This window comes from Bactrocera neohumeralis, chromosome 4 (genome assembly GCF_024586455.1).
Source record: "Bactrocera neohumeralis isolate Rockhampton chromosome 4, APGP_CSIRO_Bneo_wtdbg2-racon-allhic-juicebox.fasta_v2, whole genome shotgun sequence".
NCBI classification, from domain to species: Eukaryota; Metazoa; Arthropoda; class Insecta; order Diptera; family Tephritidae; genus Bactrocera; species Bactrocera neohumeralis.
Window position 1 is genome coordinate 83000193 of NC_065921.1, and position 25427 is coordinate 83025619.

Below are 25427 nucleotides of genomic sequence, written 5' to 3' on the forward strand. Positions count from 1 at the left end.
TAGAGTGTTCTAAACACTTTCTTTGCGATTAATTAATCGATATCACAGATAATTAATCGATTTCAATTTCGATTAATCGATTAAAATCAATGAAGCAATGATTTTTATTGATCTATGTTTCGATTAGCGTACGAAATTCATTATAGTAGTGTAGTCTACAGACTTTATTTTCGATTAATTGAATGCTATGGTGAAGAATTATAAAGTCTTTTCGATTTCGATTAATAAATGTTACTAAAACTTTTGATTTGAATATATTTTGGATATGATTATTAATTTGGGCCATCACTAGATCGTAGTAATCTTACAGTCTTCCATTTTAAGTCATTTAGGCATATTATACCAAAGAAAAAATATTAAGTTCGACTATAAGCAGGTGTCAGTATGATTGTATGAGCAAAAATCATACTTCAACCTCGCATTAAAATTCTCTCAGTGTACTTAATTAGCGTTAGGCGCCGCAAAAATGAACCGGTTTCACCGCTATACATTTACTTTGCGTCTAACTACTAGTTAATATGGTCAAAAGCTACTAAGTTTACGCTTTATGCATATTTGACTACCGAATTTTCGGGTATTTTTTATAAGCATACAGATACAAATAGCATATACTTAAAGATATTCGTATTTAATGGCAAATTTCATTGTCTAACGTCGTGTCATTGTACGAGTTATTGACATTCTAAAATTTTGTAGAGGGTCTTATTAAGTGCTTGCATTATATTATGGACTAGAAGCGAATTTGTTGAAATATAAAAGCATTGCGAATTGTATTTCTAGCATAACAAATACATACATACATATAAAGTATGTGTGATGCATGAAATTATACTTTTCATTATAGTTCCGGCAACTAATTGAGAGTTCAAAGTGTTCTAGTTATAATTTATAGGAAATGTTTAGTTAGTTTGCATTAAAGCGGTACGAGTTTGCCGCTGCTTGGCTGTTTTGAGCGGAAAAGTAGCGGTTTTGCTTAACTTTTATCCCATTATCCCGTCTAATAACTGTAACTTGCTTGAAATTGTTTTTCAATACCGTTAATACTTGTTCAATTTCTGAGTAATTTCAGTGTTTATCTGATAGGCACTTAATGGTGGCCACTTAAGTACTTAGAAACTTTGCTTAGCTAAGTTTTCTCTACCCATGGACACACATACACACATGTACATCATAATTTGTACGTCCATTTGACCAAAAATCGATGTCAAGTATAAATCAATTGCGGATTCTTCGTATTGACATCAATTTAAATGAAAACATGCAAGCATATTATATTATATATGTATGTATACATGTACATAAGTACATATGTACATACATATGTGCATGTATGAAATCAGGCAAATAACCCTTTCCAATAGCCCCTAAACATTTGAACAGTCATAAAGACTCACATGGTGTACATACATACATATATGCCTATTATACATACATATTATACATACTACATATAATAGGACATACATACATCCATTTATACATATTTCCATATAAACACGCATACCTAAACAATTCAAAAATCATAAAGTTCATGTTCGCTAAGTCGTGGTTTGAAATTGTTTTGGCATTGACTTCGCCGCTAGTTCGTTGGCTCTTAAACCACCATGTCATGTTTGTGCAACCGGCTGAGCTTTTTATGCTCTAATTAATGGCTAAAATATAGTTTCACTGACCAAGAGAATTGGGGTTTTTTCGACTTACGACAGGTTAAGTTCTGCTACGCAGTTGTATAACAGAATTAGGCGGTGAGTTTTATTGTCGATAAATCGATAACGTAGTTATTCAAAAAGCAGAGTTCTATTGTCGATAAATCAATAACACAATTTATTCAAGCGACTTCTCGTGCGATTAATCGTTTAAAATCAGTATGTCAGTTTCTTGAGTAGATTTATCGTTTATTAATCGATTAATATCGATACAGTAGAGGCCCGCTAATCCGGATCAATTAAAACCGGCCCCTATCCGGAATATAAGGAAATCCGGATTACCAAAGACATATCAGAACTATGTATTATGAAAAAATATTTATAAATTTCTGTTTGTTTATTATAACAAATAATACACATGTTCCAAAAAAAAAAAAAACATAAAAGCGAATGTAGTGAATAATAAACATGTGATCCGGATTAGAGAATACGGATAGAGAATGTCGGTCCGGATTACAAGGGACATAATAGAAATTTTGAATTTTTTAACCCTGTCCGGATTACAGTCTAATCCGGATTAGGCCATGTCCGGATTAGCGGGCCTCTACTGTAACGTAATTCACTAAATATACTACTAGTTCATTTAAGAAATATTTATCGATACAGACCTTTACTCAATAAACTTCTCGTGCGATAAATCGTTTCAACTCAGTATTACAGTTCATTGAGTACACTTATCGTTTATTAATCAACAAATATCGATAGCGCAATGCCCTAAATATACTACATTAATCGATATTAAATTTTATTTAATAGACTTTTCGCTCGATTGATCGATTAAAATCAGTATCGCAGTTTATTGAGTAGATTTGTAGTTTATTAATCGATTAATATCGATAACATAATTCATTAAATATACTACTAGACCATTTAATCTATACATATCGATATCGACTATCACTCTTAAACACTTCTCGTTCGATTAATCGATGCATATCGATATAGAAAATTACTTAATATACCTCTCGTTCAGTTAACCGATTAATATCGGTATTTCAGTTTATTCCAAAGGCATCTTATTCGATGGCTTTTCGTTCCATTAATATTGATATCGCAGTTTATTCGATAGACTTCTTATTCGATTAGTTGACTAATATCGATATTACAGTTTATCCGATAGACCTCTCGATTGATTAATCGACCGTAAAATCAATATCGGAGTGAATAGTAGGCCTTTTGTTCGACTAGAATCGCTGTCGCAGTTTCTTCAAAAGACTTCTCATTCCAATTATTGATTAATATCGATATTACAGTTTATCCGATAAATATCTCGATCGACTTTTTGTTCGTTTAGAATCGCTATCGCAGTTTATTTAACAGACTTTTTTTCGATTAATCGATAAATATCGCTATTCGCAGTTTTTTCAATAGACTATTAATCGATTAAAACCACTACAGTAGCAATTTCTAAGAATTTATTTCACTTTTTATTAATCGATTAGTAGCAATATCGAAGTTTATTCAAAAGACTTCTTCGATTAATAAAATAATAATTAGTATTGCTTTCAATAAAATAAGTACTGATTAGAGTAAGGAAATTTTGAGAAGAGAAAGTGATACAATGCTGTAATGATGCCTAGCATTTAGTAAATCAATTTGCCTTTCTAAATTGATTCTAACGCTCAGCACTTCTTTTTATTGCACCACACAAATAGTGATATTTTATCGATTTTTACAACAACGAATTGTTATGTCCATCTCTAATAAATGTGACCAGTTCAATCACCTTCAAAATTTGGTACACCAGATGCAAGCTTTTCACAAACATTAATTTTTTTACGATGTGAAAATAAAAAAATTAAATTAAAAATGAAAATTTCGCAACCAAACACTTTAAAGAGCGGCTTGAAGAAAGGAAACAAGCGAACAATTTCGAAACTTCTATAAAAGCGTAATATTTAAGCATAAATAATTTGCACGTCACACATCTCTTCCGGATATAACAGCAATAGTAAACAAAGAGTGAATCAGCTAGGGTAAACACCGCGCCCGGATCTCCAAATAAAAACCACACACTTCACACCAAATTGCGCACAGCGTCAGGTACCGTAAGGTTGATTTATTAACAAACTTTGCACAGATTTATACAGTGGCGTGCCATACGAAAGGGGGTTACAGTAGTTCTGGGCAGAATTTTTGTGAATAATGTATTGCGGGAAGTATATGAATTAACATATTACCAGAAACTTAGAAGGTTTTTATCACACAAATCTGCATTGTCAACTAAAATGTAGAGCACAATATATTTTCCCCTCCTCTAATAAATTTATCACTACACCACTGCTTTGATCAGAAATTTATAAGATACACAGTGCAGAATTCATAAAAAGGGTACACAACACCACAAAAATGAACTCCGTTGACCTCCAAAAACAAGTTCATCAAAGCGAAAAAATAAAACTAATAAAAAAGCGTAATCAAAAATTAAAATATTTGCACAGACAATTTTGTAGGTATCACACCAAATCCCATTGAGTAACCCGATTGCATTCACAAGTAGCAGACGTAATTGCTATTTAGAAAACACACTGTAAATAAATAACAAAAAATCGAATAGTACAGTTCATTTCACATACGATTTGAGGCTTGTTTTGAAGATTAAAAAAAAAAAAACAAATATTTCAATGTATTTCTTGCTAGCATGCTAATCTCATTAACATTTCGAGCAATACTGTCAAGGTCATCGGTCATCTAACGGCAATCACGGGAAGCTGCATAATTTTAGCAGCTATCTGCGATTTCTTTTTTGATCTAATAGTATATAGAATACTTAAATTGAAAATTCCAGAAGTTGTGTATTTAGAGATAATTGTTTCAGGCAAATCGGTAGATCGTTAACTTTAGTTTAAAATTTTTAGTACCAACCTAAACTTTATTGTTGTAGTACGTCCATATTTTTTCGCAGATAGCCTTAGTGTGACCTTTGTGGCTAGAAATAAGTCATACACAGCACTGCTAACGCTTTTCTTGGACCTCAGAGTCGTAGAAAGCATTTATTCTACGGATGAATCATTCAAAATATCTTCTATGAAGAATTTAGAGTATTCTAGTATTAGGTGGGATAGGATTGACTGGATTATTGGAACGTAACGGGTTTTTCAATAGGGACGACGCTACAAATGTAGAATGATAGGGACAGCAAAAGACGCCATATTTTATTCGGCTCGTTTGACATTTCAGTAAGGTTTGTGATTGCATCATGAAAAGATATACGATCCAACAACGAGTCGAAAAGGATGCTGAGCGTCTGGTGAAAAAATTAGAATCCATTGGCTGAATGGCTTCGTCTATAAGCAAAATATGCGTCATTGGACAGGCAGCAATCCACACGTACTCCATAAATCACCATTGCATCCCAAAAAATTAATTTGGCGTGGTTTGGTGCGGTTTATGATGGTCAAGACTGGCACGTCTTTGGACTTCTTCTTCATTTCTTCCGTGATGATATGGATGATCAAGCCACACACACGAATGTACTCAATAATAAAATGTTATCTCGCGAAATGGCCCAGTCGATTTGATGCCGTTAGACTATTTCTTGTGGGGCTAGTACGTCAAGTCTATGGTCTATGCCAACAAGCCAGCGAGCTAATAGGTGAGCTCGAGCGAGCAACTTTTCAAGGCTGCATCTCCTAAACTGTTATTCAGATCAACTAGAGAATTTAGGGAAATATTCTAGAGATGTTATATTATCAAATAAAACAATAAAAAATGTTGTTTGTTTGAAGCCGTGAAACCCATGTAATCCCTTATAGAACTGTATGAAGGGTTTTTAACCTCAAAAAGTAAGGATCTACGTAAAACACGCTGTTTTTTGAAACATAGTAAACATTTTAATAGAGTTTAGGGTATAATAATATCAAAACAACAGTTAGGCATTTCTAAATAAAATCTAAACAGCAAACGATTAACTTGAGGAAGGCTACAAAGCAAAATATATGACATTCAGCTGAGGCAGGTGAATGCCATACAATGTTGGTGTTGTTGTTATTGTTATTATTACACATAGTTAATTAACCACACTAAGTTGACAAAGGCCAAATAAAACAACCGTCATTTAACAGTGATTAAAACTAACGCATTATGTAATCGAGACATTCGTTTGGCGAGCCTTTATGAATAATTAAGTATTTAATCTAGGCAAAGACAAGGCAGGTCAAAGCTTGTCAATGAGGTGTTGAGTAGAAAAACATTTCACATAAAAAAGGGAAGAGTGGCGTGTGTAAATTAAAATCGATAAAACTAGATTGGAGTCAGCGAGATTGGAGTAAGGAGAAAATGAGCCAAATTAGTGAATGGCCGAAGTAAATAAAGAAAAGTACAGCAATGGGAAAAGACTAACTTTGAAAGCTATAAATATATGATAAAACAAAGTGATTGCCGGCTGTGCTAAAGTAACCAATTAATGGTTGTACAGTTCCAAAACAGAGGAGAAAAAATTAAAAAAAGAGAAAAAATTAAAAAAAAAAAATAAAAATAAAATAAAAAAAGAGAAATAATAACGCCGAAACATGCAAAGTCAGTCAAGCGATAAGCCCAACCAAACTGGAGTAGGTTAACACGAAAAATACGCGATTCGAACACTGACGTTAGCAATTGTAACTGTGTTCGAAAAAAATGGTATTTAAGTGCCAACAACAAACAATGAGCTCACGCTGCTTTTTGTCAGCAACAATAACAATTAGATACAGCAATTTAAACCAAATTAGCGACAACAGCGTGGACTTGTCGATTATTTACGGTACAACGGAACGTTATGGAAAAGAAACATTCAGTAAGGCTGCATGCACACTGAACAGCATGTATACTGACCAGCATGACATTTGGCAGACAAAACTAAAGACTCTCTCTGAGCGCCAAAGCAACTGTGATTTTGCTGCAAATTGCACGAGCAAATGTTGGTTAACTGTTGCACTATATATTAATGATATTTTGGTGTGTTTGGTTTAGTTAAACGAAAGTTGCTTGGTGTTTATTAGAATGCGTCAACTGTTGCTGTGGACAAGACACAGCCTTTCTCTCACTTTTAAGGTTGTGAGTGGGGAAAGTGTTTAATTTAAATGTTTTGTTTAGAGTTAGGTAACGAAGAAAAACCGAAGCAAAAAAAATATTTACTTTTTAGAAATATTTACAAATTGCAACAAAGTGTTGCATACACTTAGGCGCTCCGCTGTATTTGGTAAGAAAAGTGATATTGGAACAAGCTAAACTTTATTTTATAATAATTTTAGCAATAATTTGTTCAAATTTCGTATAATTTTAGTATATTCCAAAGAAAATATTTGCGAATTTGAAAAAATAAATATATTATAAAATAAAGCGAAAAAATTTTCAAGTAAATATTTTACACTTAAAAAATGTTTTATTAACAAAAATAATATTGAAAAACATTAAAAGAATTTAAAAACATTTTTGAAAAAATAATTTTTCTTTTTGTTTTTTTGAACAATTTATACGGATTTATTTTGTAATGAATGTTTTATTAAAAAATAATATTGAAAAACAATAAAAGAATTTAAATCCATTTTTGAAAATATTATTTAATTTTTTTTTATTAAAAATAATATAAAAATATATTTTTTAAGGAATTTTTTACTAAAAAAATGTAAAAAAATATTTTATTAAAAAAATTAAACATTAAAATTAGATTATACTACAAATAAGGGTGTTTTTTGAAAACAATAAATTTCACTTAGTTTTTTGGCATATTTAAAGAAAGAATATTTAAAATTTAAAAAAATATTTAAAATTAAAAAAAATATATACATATGTATGTACGTATGTACATGTACAAAAAAAAATTAAATTGAAAAAAATATATATTTAAATTAAAAATATATTTAAATTAAAAAAAAATATTTAAAATAAAAATAAAATATTTAAAATTAGAAAAAAATATTTAAAATTAAAAAAACTCCGAAAAATAATTATTAGTACAATCCCTTGATTTTAATAACTCTTTGACTTAAATTACTTTAAAATAGTAACAATGTGTTGCATACACTTAGGCGCTTAGCTGTATTTGATAAGAAAAAAAAATAATACTGGAAGAAGCAAAATTTGTATTATGATTTTAAAAACTATTTTTTACTTCATGTATTTTTAATATATTCCATAGAAAATATTTAGATACTTTTTAGGTAAATTTGTTTTAATAAAACTATTATAAAAATTAAACAAAAAAATTTAAAGCAAATATTTTATACTTACAAAATGAAAACTATTATATTCACATTATTTTTTAGATATTTAAAATTTGGAAAAAAATATCGAAAAAAAAATCCTTTGATTTAATAACCTTTTTGGAGGAAAATTAAATTGTATGTAGTTAAATTATTATTTTTTAGTAAATATAGAAAATATAAATTTTTTAACTTCAAAAATTGCTAAAAAATAATCAAGAAAAAATTAGTTTCTTATCTTCAAAAATTGCTAATATTCTTTTTAATTTATAAAAAAAGAATAAAATAAAAAATTATCAAGAAAAAATTAGTTTCTTATCTTCAAAAATTGCTAATATTCTTTTTAATTTATAAAAATTTTATTAAAAAAATTTGATTTGAAAATCGACGACAGAGCCAGAAAACTAACAAGAAACTCCGTTAACTTTGGCTACACCAAAGCTATAATACCCTTTAAAAGTGCATTCTCTATATCATAAAAGGATATAAAAAATCTTTATCTTGATTTTAATCGGTCAGTTTGTATGGCAGATATGTGCTATAGTCAACCGATCTGTACGATTTATTCCGAGATAATAGCATTAACTTTGAAAATAACTCATGCCGAATTTCATGAAGATATCTCAACAAATAAAAGAGTTTACCACACAAGAATTCGTTTTGGATCGGTCAGTTTGTATGGCAGCTATATGCTATAGTACTTCGATCTGAACGATTTGTTCGAATTATATGGCATTATCTTTGAAAATAATCCATGCGAAATTTCGTGAAGATATCTCGACAGATGAAAAAGTTTTCCATACAAGGACTTGATTTTGACCGATCAGTTTGTATGACAGCTATATGCTATAGTGATCCTATAAGAACGATTTCTTCGGATATTGTAGCAATGTTTTAGACAAATGCCCGTGCCAAATTTCGTGAAGATATCTCCACAAATAAACAAGTCTTCTATACAAGGGCTTGATTTTGACCGATCGCTTTGTATGGCAGCTATATGCTATAGTTATTCGATCTGAACAATTTCTTCAGAGATTGTAGCGCTGCCTTGGAAATGCCGAATTTCGTGATGATATCTCGATAAATTAAGAAGTTTTCCATACAAGGGCTTGATTTTGACCGATCAGTTAGTATGTCAACTATATCGTATAGTGATCTGTTTTCGGCGTGTTCAACAAATGTGCAGCTTCTTGGGTAGAAAAAGGTTTGTGCAAACTTTCAGATCGATATAAGCGGCTAGAGCGCGTATCTCCAACGTCACTTTCTGGGTCTTACAAACTTCGTGGCAAACTTCACTGTTTAGGGTATTATTAGTTAGTTTAAAAGGGTCTAAATTTGCCTTCATTTGTAGCTTACAACAGGGTACGTTATGGCTCGCCTTAATTTTTGTGTAAATATTGAAATGTAAGTTAAACTGAATGTGACACAAGGTTTTCGAAAAAAAAAGAAATTTAGCGTCACGAAAAAAAATCAAAAAACAAATGCAGTTGTTAAGTTTGTTTTTGTTTTAATTTTTTTGCAACACTGCAGCCACATAGATGTAAATAAACAAAAACGAAAAGCGGCAACACAAAAGTTGCACGTTCAACGCAAAACGCGCAAAGAAAAGTGAAAAAGATAAAAAAATGAAAGAAGAAACAACAAAAAAATGCACACGTTATTAAAGCTCTACCTTAAAAATTAAAACACATGCACAGCCCGCCATAAACTTGTAAATTTAATGAATTTCGCTTTTAATATTTGTAAATTAGTAAGAATCAGCTGAGGAGCGAAAAAAACAACTCCGCAATCAGCCGCGTTAATTTGCCGATAAATGACTTTGCAGAAAGCGCAGGTTAACAGAACAACACCACAGCTTGTTTTTGTTGTTTTCGTAATTATTTTTGGATTTTTTGTTTTTGTTTTTTATCAGCCAAACCACTTTTGAAGCACTTTTTACACGATAATATCATTCTTGAACCACTTTGCTTGGACACTTTATGGACCCCGCACTTTGGACGAGCACTTTTAGAGCCGAAGTTAGGTAAATTATACAGCTGTTGTACCAACAACAGCAAATATGCCCACCGATTTGAAACTGACTTAAAATTATTAAAAAAAAAAAACAAAAAAAGCGTTACAAAGTAACAGCCAACGCACCAATTTAGTTGAGTGTCGCTCGACTTGGACTGAACCAGCGAACGTACGAGCGAGCGAATATTTAGCGAGGCGACGTAACAGACCAACAGCGCGACCGACGACAAGTGTGCCACTAAACTGCACGCGAAGCACATAAAAGGCGCGAATGTGCTGAGGAGCAGCAGCTGAACTGAGCGCGACGATGACGACAATGCAAAAAAGAAATCAACGAATGTCCACGTAATGGCGTTGAAGCAGCGCGGGGTGGAGTGCGCAGCGTATGTGCGGCTGATGAGCTGCAGCGTAGCGCGCACGTAACCAATACAATTGACTGGCCAAAGCTAAACGAAAGCAAAAAAGCCAAACACTTGCTGACCGTTTCACCGCTACGATCGATTATGGCGACTATTTATTGGCGTAGAGTCGCGCGATTTGTATGCGACGAGTGCGGCACGAGTGTTACCCACCGACTCTGCTGTTACTAAATACCATATATGTGAGAAAAAACGTCCGCTTTGTCGAACGGCGTCCGTTGTGTTGAGTGTCCGAATACCGACTGAGTTAAGAAATGTTTTGAAAACAAAAGTTTTGTGTCAGCTGGTGAGCGCTTTGATTGTCGCTACCGCTATAGCTGCATTGGCTGACGGACAGACAGACGCTTCGTTTTAGTCAAAGCTGTCTGCAGCTAACCATTCACAGGCTAATCGTTTCGGTTCCAGTTACAGGTTGCAGCGCGTTTATGATGCCGCGCGCCGGCGAGTGCGAACGCCTTTGGGCTCTGGCACAGTTTCGTTAGGCGACATTTAAGCTTCGCTAAGTGCAACGCGATGGGCGTTGTTGGCGCTCCACTCGAGTCTCATTTAGCTTATAATGTCTATAAATGTCAATAAGCTTGAAAGTTTCGTTACTCACGTGTACTGGACGACAACGGTGCGCGAGTGTGGGCAGTTAATAGCGACGGACGGCGATTTCAATACATTTATAGGTTTTACGTTTTGTTTGCTCACTTATGACAACAAACTTATGTGGGCCACTAATAGCTGGCTGTTGCGAGACTTTGTATATTTGTAGCAAATCAAGTGAACCCCTGTTGTAGCGGAGGTAGAGTTTTGGAAATCGTTTTGTATCGGATTAAGCTCCGGAATTCGACAGAGTTTTGGACAATCGGTTTGGATCGGATGAAGCTACGGAGTTTGACAGAATTTGTTAGAGAGAACGTCAGAGACGCTGTGCAACATAATATATGTTCGGAGAAAGCTTAAAACTTAGAGAAGACACCTTTGTCGGTCTATATTAGATATGCATTTACAATGTCGACGGATCATTTGACAAAAGTTTTTAAATACGGTTAGGGGGATTGCCAAGAATCCAGTGATTGTGGGACTCATAATTTAAAACTTGAGCCGCCAGTTGTGGCAAGCGACAGAGGTCAGCTAGAGAGGCTAAGCCGTTAGCCAAAAGACTGAGAACAAAGGGCGTGAAGCTCGCGAAATTATTTGCTGATGGGACCCGGAACTGGATTATCATTGGTATGCTGGATAATGGAGATCCCGAAGGAAAATCCTCAGAGCCCAATGGAAATGGGTGCAAACTGCGCTTACATATGTAGTGCTGGAAGTGCTATTAGGTAACCTAGCTGACTGGTTAGAGAGTGTTCAAAAGTAAATCGGATGTGTGAAAATCACAACGCGGTGAATGCTATTTGGACGTCAAATTTTCGAGGTCGGCTTGATTTTGAGTTACGGTAAGAAGCGACGACTTCGACTAGCGAGAATATATGGTAAACTAGAAGGATTTGTGTTGTTACTGTTTGAAATTTCGAAGGCTATCGATTTTAATTGTGGTGGAACCAGCGAAGGTGCAGAAGCTGCTACGAATTCAGAATTTTTAGTAAGTAAAGTTGACAGCTTTAAGATCAGGCAGAAAGCAGAAAGGAAATTTTTCGCCAATTCAGAGTTGTTTTAAACCACTTTTCTCATCAGATCCGATGATTTTTAAAATCGAAAATGAGGTGCCAGTCTAGGAAAGCTTGAAGATGCTTTTAACAAGCCAACTAAGTGCTCCATTCACATATCCATCTCTCATTCAACAGATACAAACACATATGCGCAGAGTTGTAAAAAGCAATAAATTAGGTAAACCCTCATAAAGTTGGGAAATTTGCATAAACTTAATAAATAACAAAACAAACAAAGCAACACCTTTGCTAATTGTTTAACGTGACCACCTTTTTCAAGTCATTCCATCCATTCAAGTCATATAAATATGCATTAGTGTGGTGAGACAAGTGCACGCGCGCGTTTTTCAGACGTAAGAACTCACAGAGGCCGGGCACGCATGCGCGGGAGATGAAAAACGGCAGCCGGCCGAGCGAGTAGAGTAGCAACGCGCCTAGCGCGGATCAGCAGACAGACGTCTAACTGGCACATGCCACTAATTAAGTCAATAATAAAGCTAATGGCGCGGCACGGCACTTATGCAATGCTCAAGTGGAGCTTTCGTAACAAGGTATTTTTGTTGTTTTATTATTGGGTTATCCATAAAATGTGGTGAGTAATATTAAAGTTTTTTTTGCTAAGAAACGTTATGGATACAAGATACTTAATCTTTTCGGGAGAGTAAGATTTGACGAATAGAGAGGTATCTCATGTTTCGAATGTTGCTTCGTCAACGTGATTTGTTCGTTGAAAAGGGAGGCGCGTGACCGCAGGCGGCCGCACTTAGGCCAACTTTAGGCCCATTCTGCTCCGGGTGGTAACCAGACTAAGCGTTATCCAGCAACTCAGTGGATTTGGTAAAAAACCTGATTATTTTCCATCCCAGCTGCACAATGTGCAAGTTGGCGCTTTGGCAGCCGTGGAATATGTACCATCTCATACGGCCGAAGGCTGGGTATTCGCGTAGATAATGTTTTAGTATCTCATCGTCATCCGGGTATGCTCTGCATTCCATCGACTCCACTTCTCTCATTTACTGTCGGTGGGAACTTAAGGGAAATTGCTTAATGGTCTGGGAAAGTTTAGGGCAATTGTGTCTCCAGCTACTAGCAACGAGGAGTTTTAGAAGGCTCTACGAAATAGTAAACTGTACAGTCCGAAGACCGAAGTCCGAAGTTCATCCATAAGTTATGTCGTGATTTTCTGTTGCTTCTTTGAAAAGCTCTGCGGCTTTCAGGAAGTTTTCAGTTACAGACCTCTGTCATATTAAATTAAGGATTATGATAGCTCTTAACGTAATTGATCTTCAAAGTAATAAACTGATCTTGAGGTTAACAGTACGAAGATCTCTGGAAAGTCAAGCTGTAAGTTCCATGCTTCTCAGCTACTGTCACTTAAAATACCCACAGAGCTTTCTCAAGCCTCCAGGCAAGCAAGTAAAAGTGCTCTAATGAGTATTTTTATTTCTCTAAAAAGTTGCTCAATTGTCGAAACCGCCGATATCGGACCACTATAGCATATAGCTGCCATAGAAATTGAACGATCGGAATCAAGTGCTTGTATGGAAAACTTTCTCAATTGACGAGATATCTTCACCAAATTTGGAGCGGGGTATTGCCTAAAGCAATGGTGTAATCTCCGAAAAAATTGTTGAGATCGGACCACTATAGCCTATAGCTGCCATACAAATTTAACGATCGGATTCAAATTATTACATAAAAAACTATTTTATTTGACGAGCTATCTTCACGAAATTTGGCAAAGCAAATTGTCCAAAGCAGCGCTACAACCTCCGAACAAATTGTTCAGATCGGATCACTATAACATATAGCTGCCATACAAACCGACCGAGAAAAAAATCAATTTCTTGTATAAAAACTTATTTATTGGTGAAGGGCATTCCAGCTTCAGTGCAACCGAAGTTAACGTAATTATTATCGTATCTGTAATAAACCTAACGCTCTTACGAGAATAAGTCTAAAATATACAATAATTAGAAATCTACGATTATTACTCGTGAAAAGCAATTAAAAATAGTTTTGAAGCAAAAAAGATAATTCAGTTGCACTTACGATCGCCAAGCAATTATAAAGATTTATACAGCAAATCAGCCGAGTGGACAGGCGCTGATGAAATTGGAAGCTGACACAAGGCGACGACGAGGGTGACGGTCGAAGTAGCTCGTGCTGTTTATCGCTTGAAGCGTGGATGCTGCTGGTTATAAAAGTAAGCTGTCGGATGCTTGGAGAACCGTGACAGCGGCGACTGATAAATAGGCGGTGGCGTTTGTATGTTGAACGTCGCCTTTATATGTGTTCTCGGTTGAGTGTGTCGCAGTGAGGGCGCGAGAGTTCTAAGCACACTTCACACTTATCTCAACACTTCAATTAAACAAGCGTGGAGCGCAGTGCAAAGAACAAGATGCTAAGTAAAATGCAGTTGGCACGACAATACTTGTTGTTAGCTTTGTTGTTGAAGTTTATAGTTGAAAATTACGCCACAAATTGTCTATAATGATCTATTACGAGCCTAATGGTTGGTTGCTTTGGCGCATAATTCAATTGAAGCGTGTTGCCCGACGCTGGGGGCCGATGACTGCCACGATCACTAGCTACGCAGCTGATCACTAAGCACTAAACCGCTGCTAGAAGCTTCGTTTAGGGTGATGCAAAGGGTTGTTTGTAAGAATATTATAATATTTTAATTATTAATTAATTTTAGAATTCAATTTTATTTGTTTTGGAACTTTGAGATTTCGGCTGATCGCGTTCACATTCGCGTGATCTTCCGGTTATCAATATTTTTTAAGCCGATTATCAATATTTGCACTGATTTTTTAAGCTTAAATCGAATGCCGAACTCTCTACAAAAGCAATTAACACTCAAACGCGCGATCGATGCTGATCATCTGACTATGACTGGCGGTTGTGGCATACAAAGTGCAAAGCTTAAGCGCTTTTGTTTCAACGATCATTAGCATTACACTCATTACACTCTATGGCGTTGCTTCTATTCACTTTTTTTTTATTAATATGCATATTTTTTGCAATTTTATTTCTCCCCCCAGCGGTCCAGTAGCGCTTTGTTTTTAAATCAGCATTCACACACGACGTGCACTTATACATACAGACATACATACGTACACACAAGTGTATGAGCTTATGTAAATATTTTTGATTGCAAAATTATAGATTTTTTCCAATTTCAAGTAAGTAAGTGGGTATGTAAGCGCGCTTCTACGCGATTAACGTCGCTCACAAAGGCAATGCCGCGCGATCACGTTTGTCAGCGCTGCGCCGATGACAAGTTTTCTACTGACAAGCTGTTGTCATATAATAAAGAACACAACGGTGTGCGCTAAAAAAACTTGATTCACATTTCATTTCATGCCATTGTCTATATATTTATTTACTTTCTGTCAGCTTATACATATATATACAATTATGTAATTAAGTGTGTACAGTTACGTCTACTTAAATGTACTGATAAGCAGCTTTGACTTTTAATATTCCTTGATCAAGTAGCATTTGTGTATATATATACATATGTATGTGTGAATATATATATATTTACTTATAAAATACAAATATAACGGGTTTTTCAATAGGGATGCTACAAAAATAGAGCAAAAATAGAGCATTCCCACGACAGTCGGGTCGACGTAACCGGAACGGACCCGGATTTTTATCCGGCCAAGGGCTGTCAACTCGGCAGAGTTCTGCCGTTACAACAACATGTCATATTTTTCCGGCTCTTTTGACGTTTCTCTGCAGTAAGGTTTGCCATTTCATCATTCAAAAATATACGATCCAACAACGAGTCGAAATTATTAAAATTTAGAACCGAAATTCGGGGTCAGTGGAGCGCTACGTCCAATTTATGGTCGTCGTAATGGTCCTGTCAGTTCAACAATTGAGGATCTAGTGGAAAAATTTGAATCCACAGGCACAGTACAAAATGTTCCCGTGCCAGTGAGACAAAGCAGTGTCCGTAGTGTCGAGAATATTACTGGCGCTAGCACACCAATTGAGGAAGACCCAAATCAGTCTCTCACACGTCGTTCTCTAGCGTTGGGCATCTCTGTAACGTCGTTGTGGTGAATTTGGTGACAAGATCTTGGCCTACATCCCTACAAGTTTCTATGGTCAGAAGAAATCGAGTAAAATACATAATGACACTGAATATACTTTCACAGAAATAAAGAAACTTTTGTAGCGCTCTTACTGAAAACCCCGTTATGTATATTTATAAACAAGTGAGCCTACAGTTTTGCTACTATGATTATAAACCTTAGCACACTTGTTTATTATTGACACTGTCTTGCGGTCAAAAGTGCCGTTATCAGTCGAAAGTATTACTATTCATACATTTATAAGCTTCCTAATGGTCAAAAAGAGCAGAAAGTTTGTGAAAACTTATAATAAATAAACAGTGCAACGAGTAACACCTATTGCTAACAGAGAGTTGCTCATGACCAATGAACAATCAGCCGGCGGGTCCTTAACTACGCAGCACCAATATGATCGCCTGGATGCAGTGAAACGCAGACGAGGAAGCTGTAAACATTTCAGAACGTTGCACTCCGGACACTGCACTCAGGACAGGATGTCTCTTGATGCCTTGTGTCGAACAACTCCATACCGAGGCCCCAGTTAAGGAGCATGGGGTGCTTTCGCAGAAATAATCTCTGTAGTATCCTGCTTAGAGCGGAACCACCTCCTAGGAGCATCAAGAGGTCCTTCCTCAACTACGTCGATGACATGAGACAATACGCCGGACAGACTTCGAACACAACTAACTTCATACATGCACTGACCGCCATTCACAGTGGAGCCATAAACACCTTGACCGACGCCCTCTAAGTGAATATAATAATCGAGAGTGACCCTTGCGCAGCTTCGTTCTGGATACTGTAGCAGGGTTAACTCCTACTTATCCAGAATCGACCCCGACATATCAAATATACATACATACATATGTCCAGCAGACACCGAGTCGCCGCACGACTCTAACCACCTCTTTGCATGCCAACTAACCCTACACATCTGACACCCCTCCCCATATGGTCCAAGCCCCACGCTTCTGGGCCTACCGTTAGATGACCTCGATGACAACTTACTTAAACCTTACCGTTACTACAACAACAACATTTTTTTTAATTCAAATGTGGAGCCTTAACTTAATATTCTGAATTACTCCAACTAATGCTTTCTTAGTAGTCAAATATTTTTATAAGCTTTGCACGATCACTTTATGCAATTTTTTTTTAATTTTTATATGAAATAATATAACGTCAAATAAATATTATTTTAATTTGCTATACTCTTGCTATGCATGCATAATTTGGTTTTGCTATCGGTGTTATATGAAGGTATCGTTTACATAACTTTTTTTTTTTATTTTTGCTAATTAGCACTACACCTGTTCTTTATTAGATAAGATATCAAGTATTTACTAGGGTGATCGCTCTTTTTAAAATTGTATGACTTTACTGGGCAGGTGAGGCCATGTTATCATTATTGTAAAGTTTTGCGAAGACAATCAGACCAACTTGTCGAATAAAATTAAGTCTTTATATTGAAAACTTTTTTATTTGACAAGATATTTTCATTAAATTTCGTTAAAGGGTTACATGGGTTTCAAAAAATCTATTTTTTTTTATTGTCTTATTAAATTCTACAACACCTCTAAAATATTGTCCTAAATTTTTAAGTTGATCCGAGTAATAATTTCAGAGATACAGCCTTGTAAACTTGTGCGCTCGAGGCTAGTTAGACTAAGTGCGCCGTCTTTAAACGCGTTTTTCTCGAAATTTTTTTATCTTCATGTCATTTTACACAGATCTTTGAGTTACAATTCTTCTTGTTTTCGATTACAATTATTTGAAAAAAAATGTCGCGAAATCTTCAATGAAATTTTCATGTTTTTGAAAAAATGTCTGCCAAAAATCCAATTTCCAGTTTTTTTCCTTCGTCTATGTTCTAAGTTAAGGTTTTACGTATTTGTTTCACTTTTGGTGATCCTGTAAGGAGTTATTCTACTAACGGGGGCGCATTTTTTCACCGTGGGATAACCGGAAAAGGCGTCGCAATGGCCGAGATTAAAATATTTTTTTCCAAAAATTTCAGAATTTCTTCGCTTATAGTGTATGTTTGTAACAATAAAAAATTCTAATAAAATATTACATTTTTTATATGAGAAAAAACCATGTAACCCCTTAAACGAAAAGTAGCAGTTCACTTTCTAACTGCCACTATCCAACAATTCTTCTACAGAACAACGTAGTTTATATGTAAATAACAACTTAATTGAGTCAATTAGCAATTTTTTCACATATTACTCTCGACAATGTACTAACTAACCAAATTGGCACCCTATGAGATAGCAATAACATCCTAGCCTAATAAATAGCTAACTGTAAAATTTTCCTACTCACAGCAACATTACAAAATCATGCAATTGTACTATAATTATATTTTCGCACATAACATATAATGATTATGTTAGAATTGTGACTAGGTATGGCATAAACCGTTACAATGAGTAGGCTATTTCACGCAATCACGAAATATAAACAAAGCAACAATATCGGAACAGTAAGTATAATATAAATATATGTACATATGTATGTAGTAGATAAGAGAGCGGCAGGTAAACAAAATATACGCAAATTTCCTTTTGACTTTCCTTTCATAGCGTCTAGGTGTTATATAGTATATGTACACAAGATGAACTTACCACCATTCACGCATTGCCCCCACGTTGGGCGCTGATGAAGCGTTGCTGCCATCACCGACACTGTTGCGATTGATGCACAGTGTTTGGTGTTCCTTGTAGGCCGCCGCAGCAGCCGCATTTGTGGCCGATGGTATACACTCCACGGCGGCTGAGCTATTCTTACGACCATTCACATTACTGCTGGCGGACTGCGACATTTTTGTTTAGTGCTTAGTGTTTCAATTATTTATTTATTTTTGTTGTTGTAAAAAGTGTATGTTTTGTTTTTATTTGTTTAATACAAGTGTTTTTATTTTATTTGATTTTTTTGTATTTTTTTATGTTGTTAAACACAATGCAATATGACAATTGGCGCAGACGGAAGTGCTTATTGTTCAGTTGTGTCCGTGCATGTGTGTGTGTGTGTGCTTTAAAGCGTTGAGAATGGAAATGGAGGCTTTGAAATGTTACACTTAAGTATGAGTTAATATTAGATTCTAATCAATGGAATTGTATGTACCCTTCATAACTTTGAAGTCACCTTTAGCCGCTGCAGCTGAAACTGCTTAAAATTTACATGTCTTTGACATTAGCCAGTTTCCGATTGGGATTTTTCTTAATCGCTCTCTTTCAGCCTTTACAGGTGCAGAGGTCGGCGCGGCGGAGTTGCAGCGTTTACAAAGTATTTGGCTGATTTCACAATTTCTTGGTTTCACGATTTAAACACACAAACTTGTATTCACTTTTATTTGCAAATCATTGCCTATTTGTTTTATTTTAAGAAAAGTGTAATAAATTTCCTTAACAAGCGTAAAAAACGTCGCGCAATTAATGAAAAAGTTTAGTATCACGATTTGTCACACAACACGAATAAGATAATGGCAGCAAAACAGCAAAATAGTGACAACTGCACGAAGCAATAATCAAAAGAGAACAACCGATTGATGTCAGCTGTTTGAAAATCTCAGAATTTAGAAATATTGTAGCGTGACATCTGACGGAGACTAGCAGAGAGTAAGAGTTATAATTGGACTTTCAACTAGTTTATGGGCGAGCAGTATTTATGTATAGTCAGTATATATGTATATATTTTTAGATACTTATTTAAATAAAATTAATTTATATATGCCTTTTATGAGAAATAAAATGGCAGCATTATCGCTATAATTAATGCATTTTTTGTATGGCAATAATCATATTCGTGATTATAATAAACAGCTGGCGTTGAAGTGAGAAATTACTCATAGCAGCAAATAAGCCTTCGATAGCTCAGTTGGTAGAGCGGTGGACTGTAGAGGAATAAATTCAAGTAAAATTGAAACAGATATCCATAGGTCGCTGGTTCAAATCCGGCTCGAAGGATTCAGAAGTGAACTTTTTTAGTGTTTTTTTTATATTTTTCAGCCGTAAAATATTAACAGCCTTGCAAAAATGTACCAGATATTCGAAATTTAGACTAATATACATGGACATTATATTATAATTAAAGCAAACATTAGGTTAGGTTATGTTAGTTCAAGTTGGGCTAGGTTTAGGCAGGTGAAGTTAAAAAATCGACCCCGCTTGGACAGCTGAGAACGTGCGTCCAATATGAAACCGAACTATTCCTAAATATCGATCGAAAAGGCTCTAAACAGCGCGGCAGCCGTTCTTCCTTTTCACTCACTCAAGTAAGGAAAATTTTCTGAGCGCCATTCGCTCTGGTTAGCCAAAAGACATCCTTTTGAAGGCGAATCATCCCTCCACAGGATAGTACGCTGGGTTTGGGACCCACCACGTAAAAAACGCCCTCTATGAAGAGGACAGAACAGCTTCGGATGAGAGAACTTTGACAATTAGGGTCCGATAAAATCTGCAACCATTATACTAGAGTTGAAATTCTGTTTAATATATTGTCAATCCATTTTACTAAATATGCTAGTGAGCTTATTATCTACAAGATAAAAGCCAGCCGTCTCAAATATAGTTAGGTTCGAGGCTTAAGATTGTGGCGTCAAACCTGTCATTAGACATTTACTTTTTTGGTGAAAAATCTGAGAAAGAGAGTGCTCGCGCTAACTAAAGTCTCGACCAAAATATCTCTGTATCTTGCTTTTATCAGTGGTGTAAAAAGTAAGAAAGAAATGACGAGACCTCCTGTAGCCGATTGAAAACGAAGAATGAACCTGACAAAAAATATACCGGATGTAGTATGTTTGTACATGAATCGTCTACATGAAACTGTAGGTATGCATGTGTAGACTTTGGCTTGAATGAATGAAATTTTTGTATATCATTTTTAAATTTAACTCCGAATTGTCTGGAAATAGATTCCTTTGCATATGCTAATTTTCATAACTGCGACACGTGAATAATTCCATAATGCAAGCAAATAATGGGGATGACGTGACTCAATTTGGCTCACTAAAGCTCAATGAAAGCTGTTCGAAATTTTGTTAGACGATAAACACAATGATACTTTAAAATACGTAGATAAGTAAGACCACGAGCACCAGTAATGGTCGTTCCAACGAAAGTCGACTCTAAGTCCCAACTTTCAGACGGCCAAGGACTTGGAGAGCAACAACAATAAAATATTAGTCCCCTTCGGCAGGAAGCAGGCAGCTAGTGAGATTGAAGTATCTGACCTTCTCAGCCTTAGAGCTTCCAGCAATACTGCTGTGGCTGGATACCCAAATCAAATCTAAAGATGTAGTAACTCTTTGTCAGCGATAAGGTATTTATACAACGCTTCACTGGACTTGAGTGCAAAGTTAAGATATCTTATTTTCACGAAGGTTTAACGACGTCGAAAATTGCACAAAAGTTATGGGATTGAGTTGAGTACTCGTATCTGGACTATGCTCTTGATAATAGGAACAGTCTTTTATTGGACTTTCGACATTAAATAAAGTAGAAGAAGCTCTATGCTATGCGAGCTGCTGAAACCAATCATCAAGTAACTTTAACGGTTCCTTTTGATAGTTTACGTCTTTAAATCTTTTATGCTAATATTATATTTTGTTAAAATATGAATATTCTCATGGACTCACCTGAATTGATTACGTTTCTCGATCAAGTCGGCGACACGTGTGCGCCGCAAGGGTGCTGGCGAGGCGCCAGGTGAGGCCTGCTGTTGATTCAGCGACGCGCCCATCATTGCTAATGTTGCCGAAGACTCGGCAGCTGCCGCGGCCGCCGCTGCTGCTTGCTCGGCCACCAAAGCACGCGCCATAATCAGATCTTCCTCCTTCATTTTCCTCCAACTATTTGCTGATAATTAAGCGACGATGGATCGGGGGTGTGTGAATTTATATTGGAAAACCGTGCGGTAAACTATTTTTTTGTGTAGTAAAATCTAAATTAGTACAAGTGTTTTGAATTTGACGAGCACACAAGTAAGTGAATTTTTAGAAATAATTGCAAATATGCAAGCTTAGAATTTTTCGGTTTATATTTGAACGAGAGCGTCTGGTAAGGCTTTGCTTTAGAACACTTTGTGGGTGCAACAACACAGCCGAAGCTCCAGTTCGCATGCAAACTAGTCTGCTAAGTGCACTTGTACTCAGCCATGTGCAGACACAATTGACCCTGTTTTGATACTCACTTGGGATTTTTATTATTTTATTTTATTATTTTATTTTATTATTTTATTTTAATTCTTTATTTTTCTTAAATTTTTTTTATTTTTTTTGATCCAATTTTTTTTGTTTTTGTATTCCGCAACACTTCTGCTTTCAAATCAGCACATCTGTGTGTTTGTTTGTATGTGTGTGTGTATTTTTTGCAAACGCAAATCCGCCGTAGAGGAAGTCTATATAATGCATGTATGTATGTATGCATATATTTATTTAAATTATTGATTTATGTAAACGCCGTTTAACAGCGGATTTCCATACACGATTTCGTTGTACGAAATATTTTCGGTACCACACAGTCGAGGCGATAGCACAACCGAACGCAGTTGAAGTCGAATTTGTACTGATGCGTTTGCTGCAGCAAACTGTTGAGTTTAACACCAAAATTGTAGAATTTTGTAGCAACAGCGAGAACAACAACGATAGCAGCAGCAAAAGGCAACAACAACAATAATAATAGCAGCAATAGTGATAGCAACAAAAACAACAACACCAACAAAAGCTATAGCAACAAAAGTAACAACAGTGGAAATAACAACAACAACAACAGCGACACCAATGGCAGTAACAACAATGAAACAACAAAAAACAACAACAACAACAACAAATCCAACAATAGCTGCAACAACATAAAGAAGAACAACAACAGCATCAAGAACAACAACAACAACAAAAACAAGACAACCAACAACAAAACCAACAACAACAATAAAAGCAACTGCGCTAACGTCAACAGCGGCTGTGGCAACAACAATGCCACATTGATCATAACAACAATGCCTTCTAGAGATCGCTTAGATATGTACATATAGACACGGGTATAAGTAAGAATTTATACATATACATACATACATACACATAGCTGTAGATATAATACTATAAACATACAAACCCACATTGAAAATATATACGCTTGCGTGTATGTATGTATGTGTGTGTGTATGCCAATCTGCATTATGCATGTACGCCCGTATAGGTAGTCACCCGCCGTCACGTACATATGTATGTATGACCGTGTGTTTGTGAAAATTCTGAATTCAGCACAAAAAAATATTTACATTTTCTCAATTTATTTCTTTTTGTTTTTTTTTTATTTTTATTTTACACTTTTTTCACTCACTTATGTGGTGATTTTTTTCTTTCTACTTGCGCAGTGATCTTGTTCGCGCTGTTGGACGCAGCGTTCGACGGCGCAGCAGCAATGGGCTGCGGCAAATAGTTGCAAAAACAATAACAACAACAACAAGCATACGTTTAACAATACGCGCATTAGCAATGAGCACACTAACAATGATCGGCAGCAACAGTTAAGACAATAAGCACAAAACAATAGCAACCACAACAACAAAAACAAGCAACAACATAGTATAGTAACAGCAATGTCAGCAGCATTTCCAGTGCTGCCGCTAACGCCACAACGCCAGCAAACCGCTGCACCACCGCAGCCCGCGCCCAACGCCCCACACACGGTAGAGTTTACCTGGCTGCGGTTTGTGTTCGCGCCGCCTACAGTGTTGATCTTGAAATTGTGCGAAGTAACAAGCCTCCTCCTGTTCGAACGTTCATTATTTGCGGCGGCGATCGGCTCGTTGCCTATGCACAACTACACATACATGCAAGCATACATGCAAACATACATTATAGCGCATGTATAAATAAATACTTAAGTCTCATACCCATAAATTCTGTATAAAATACACGCATTTTTATGTGCATGTGTGTGTGTGTGTCTGTGTGCAATGCTGTCTCACCTGGCGCGTGTTTCCACAAGTGAATCTGTATGTAAAACTCCTTATCGGTGCGCGCATAAATACTATTTCACCTTGTTGCTGTTGTTGTTGGCATTCGTTATTGCTGCTTGTTGCTAAATAGGCGATTCGTTTTGTTCTATTTTTCATGGCAGAGCGTACTTAATCAATTGGTGTTGTTATAAATTCTGACTGGAATAAAAATCTGCAGGTCCGAGGTTCCAGGGAATATAATAGTTGTAGCTTTTCCGCACTCTTTGCCGAAGCAACTGATTTAATGACACTTTCAATTTGGCTCACTTCCCTTTGAAATCAATGCGAGTCTATATACTCTAATAAGCTGGTGAGGTGGAAGTGACTTTGGTCATGTCTTACGACATTCATTTTATCATTAGATTAGGTTAGGTTAATCTGGTAGGCCAATAAGCCACGCATAGACCAGTTTGGTCCTTTGCGATACCAGATGGAGTTCACTTGCTAAGTCCAAGAGGAGTAGTCATCGTTTTGGATGACTATGCTTGACGCGAGTTTTAACAGACACTGCGCCCTCACTGTCGATATCTCCTTCAGTGTATCATACTGTGGGGACCCCAGATGCTTACATCGTAGCCTTGCTAATACGGGACAAGTGCACAAGAGATGCTCCACTGCTTCCCTGATGTCCCACTGTAGACATTTCCAGCAGTCTTCTCTCATTTTTCCACCACATTCTGCGGGCGCGGGGTTCCTACAACTTTTTCCGTCGAGTGCCAATAGGAATTTTGCGCACTTCCGATCTATCGCTTTGTACATGACTTTTATAATTTTGCATCGTTGTAACTCGTTCCATCGGGTTTTGATTTTCTTCACCATGCTTCTGTCGAGATCGTCGTATAGACAATGCATGAGTTTCCCGTACACCATTCTTGCCAATCTCGTCCACTTTTTCATTGCCCTCGATGGCTTTGTGGACTGGCACCCTGTAGGAGTGGAGTTGATAACTTCTGGCAACACTTTCCACTGCTGTCCTACTTTCCTAGATATCATATATTTCAGCAATGCTCATTTGTCTGTACTGGTCTGAACTCTGCTACACCCGCCCCGCCCAATGTTTGTCACAAATCCTTTCCATATCCTCTAGACATTTTCCTTGAGCATTTGTTTGATTCTTCTTTTCATTGTGGTTGGTTTTTACGTGGCGGGCCCAAACCCAGCGCACAACCTTGCGGAGGGATGCTCCTCTTCTCACTTTAGCTCGCTTTCAAGCGGATGTTTTTTGGCTACCCAGAGGAGACTTGGTCTAAGACTGGAAGTCATGAACTGCTTGAGTCATATACAAAAGAATCGTTGTTGGCCACTCCCAAGTGAATGGCGAGCAGAGAACTTTCATCAATTGCGTGAACTTCTACTCATGGTTCCATCC

At 36.2% G+C, this 25427-nt stretch overlaps 1 protein-coding gene and 1 non-coding gene across 8 annotated transcripts in view; one reads left to right on the forward strand and one right to left on the reverse strand.

Annotated features, from left to right (window-relative positions):
• LOC126757392 (NAD kinase) overlaps positions 1-22231 on the reverse strand; it is a 51225-nt gene extending 28994 nt beyond the window's left edge. Inside the window, exon 1 of one of the 7 annotated variants that reach the window (XM_050471272.1) lies at positions 21693-22231. In XM_050471272.1, coding sequence (XP_050327229.1) covers positions 21693-21895 — 203 coding nt within the window. In that variant the 5' untranslated portion in view covers positions 21896-22231. The other 6 variants (XM_050471279.1, XM_050471274.1, XM_050471278.1 and 3 more) reach the window with 6 other exon arrangements.
• Trnay-gua (transfer RNA tyrosine (anticodon GUA)) lies at positions 19919-20022 on the forward strand. Its single transcript has 2 exons — positions 19919-19955; positions 19987-20022. It is a non-coding gene; the product is annotated as a tRNA-Tyr (tRNA).
• Positions 22232-25427: the final 3196 nt, after the last annotated feature.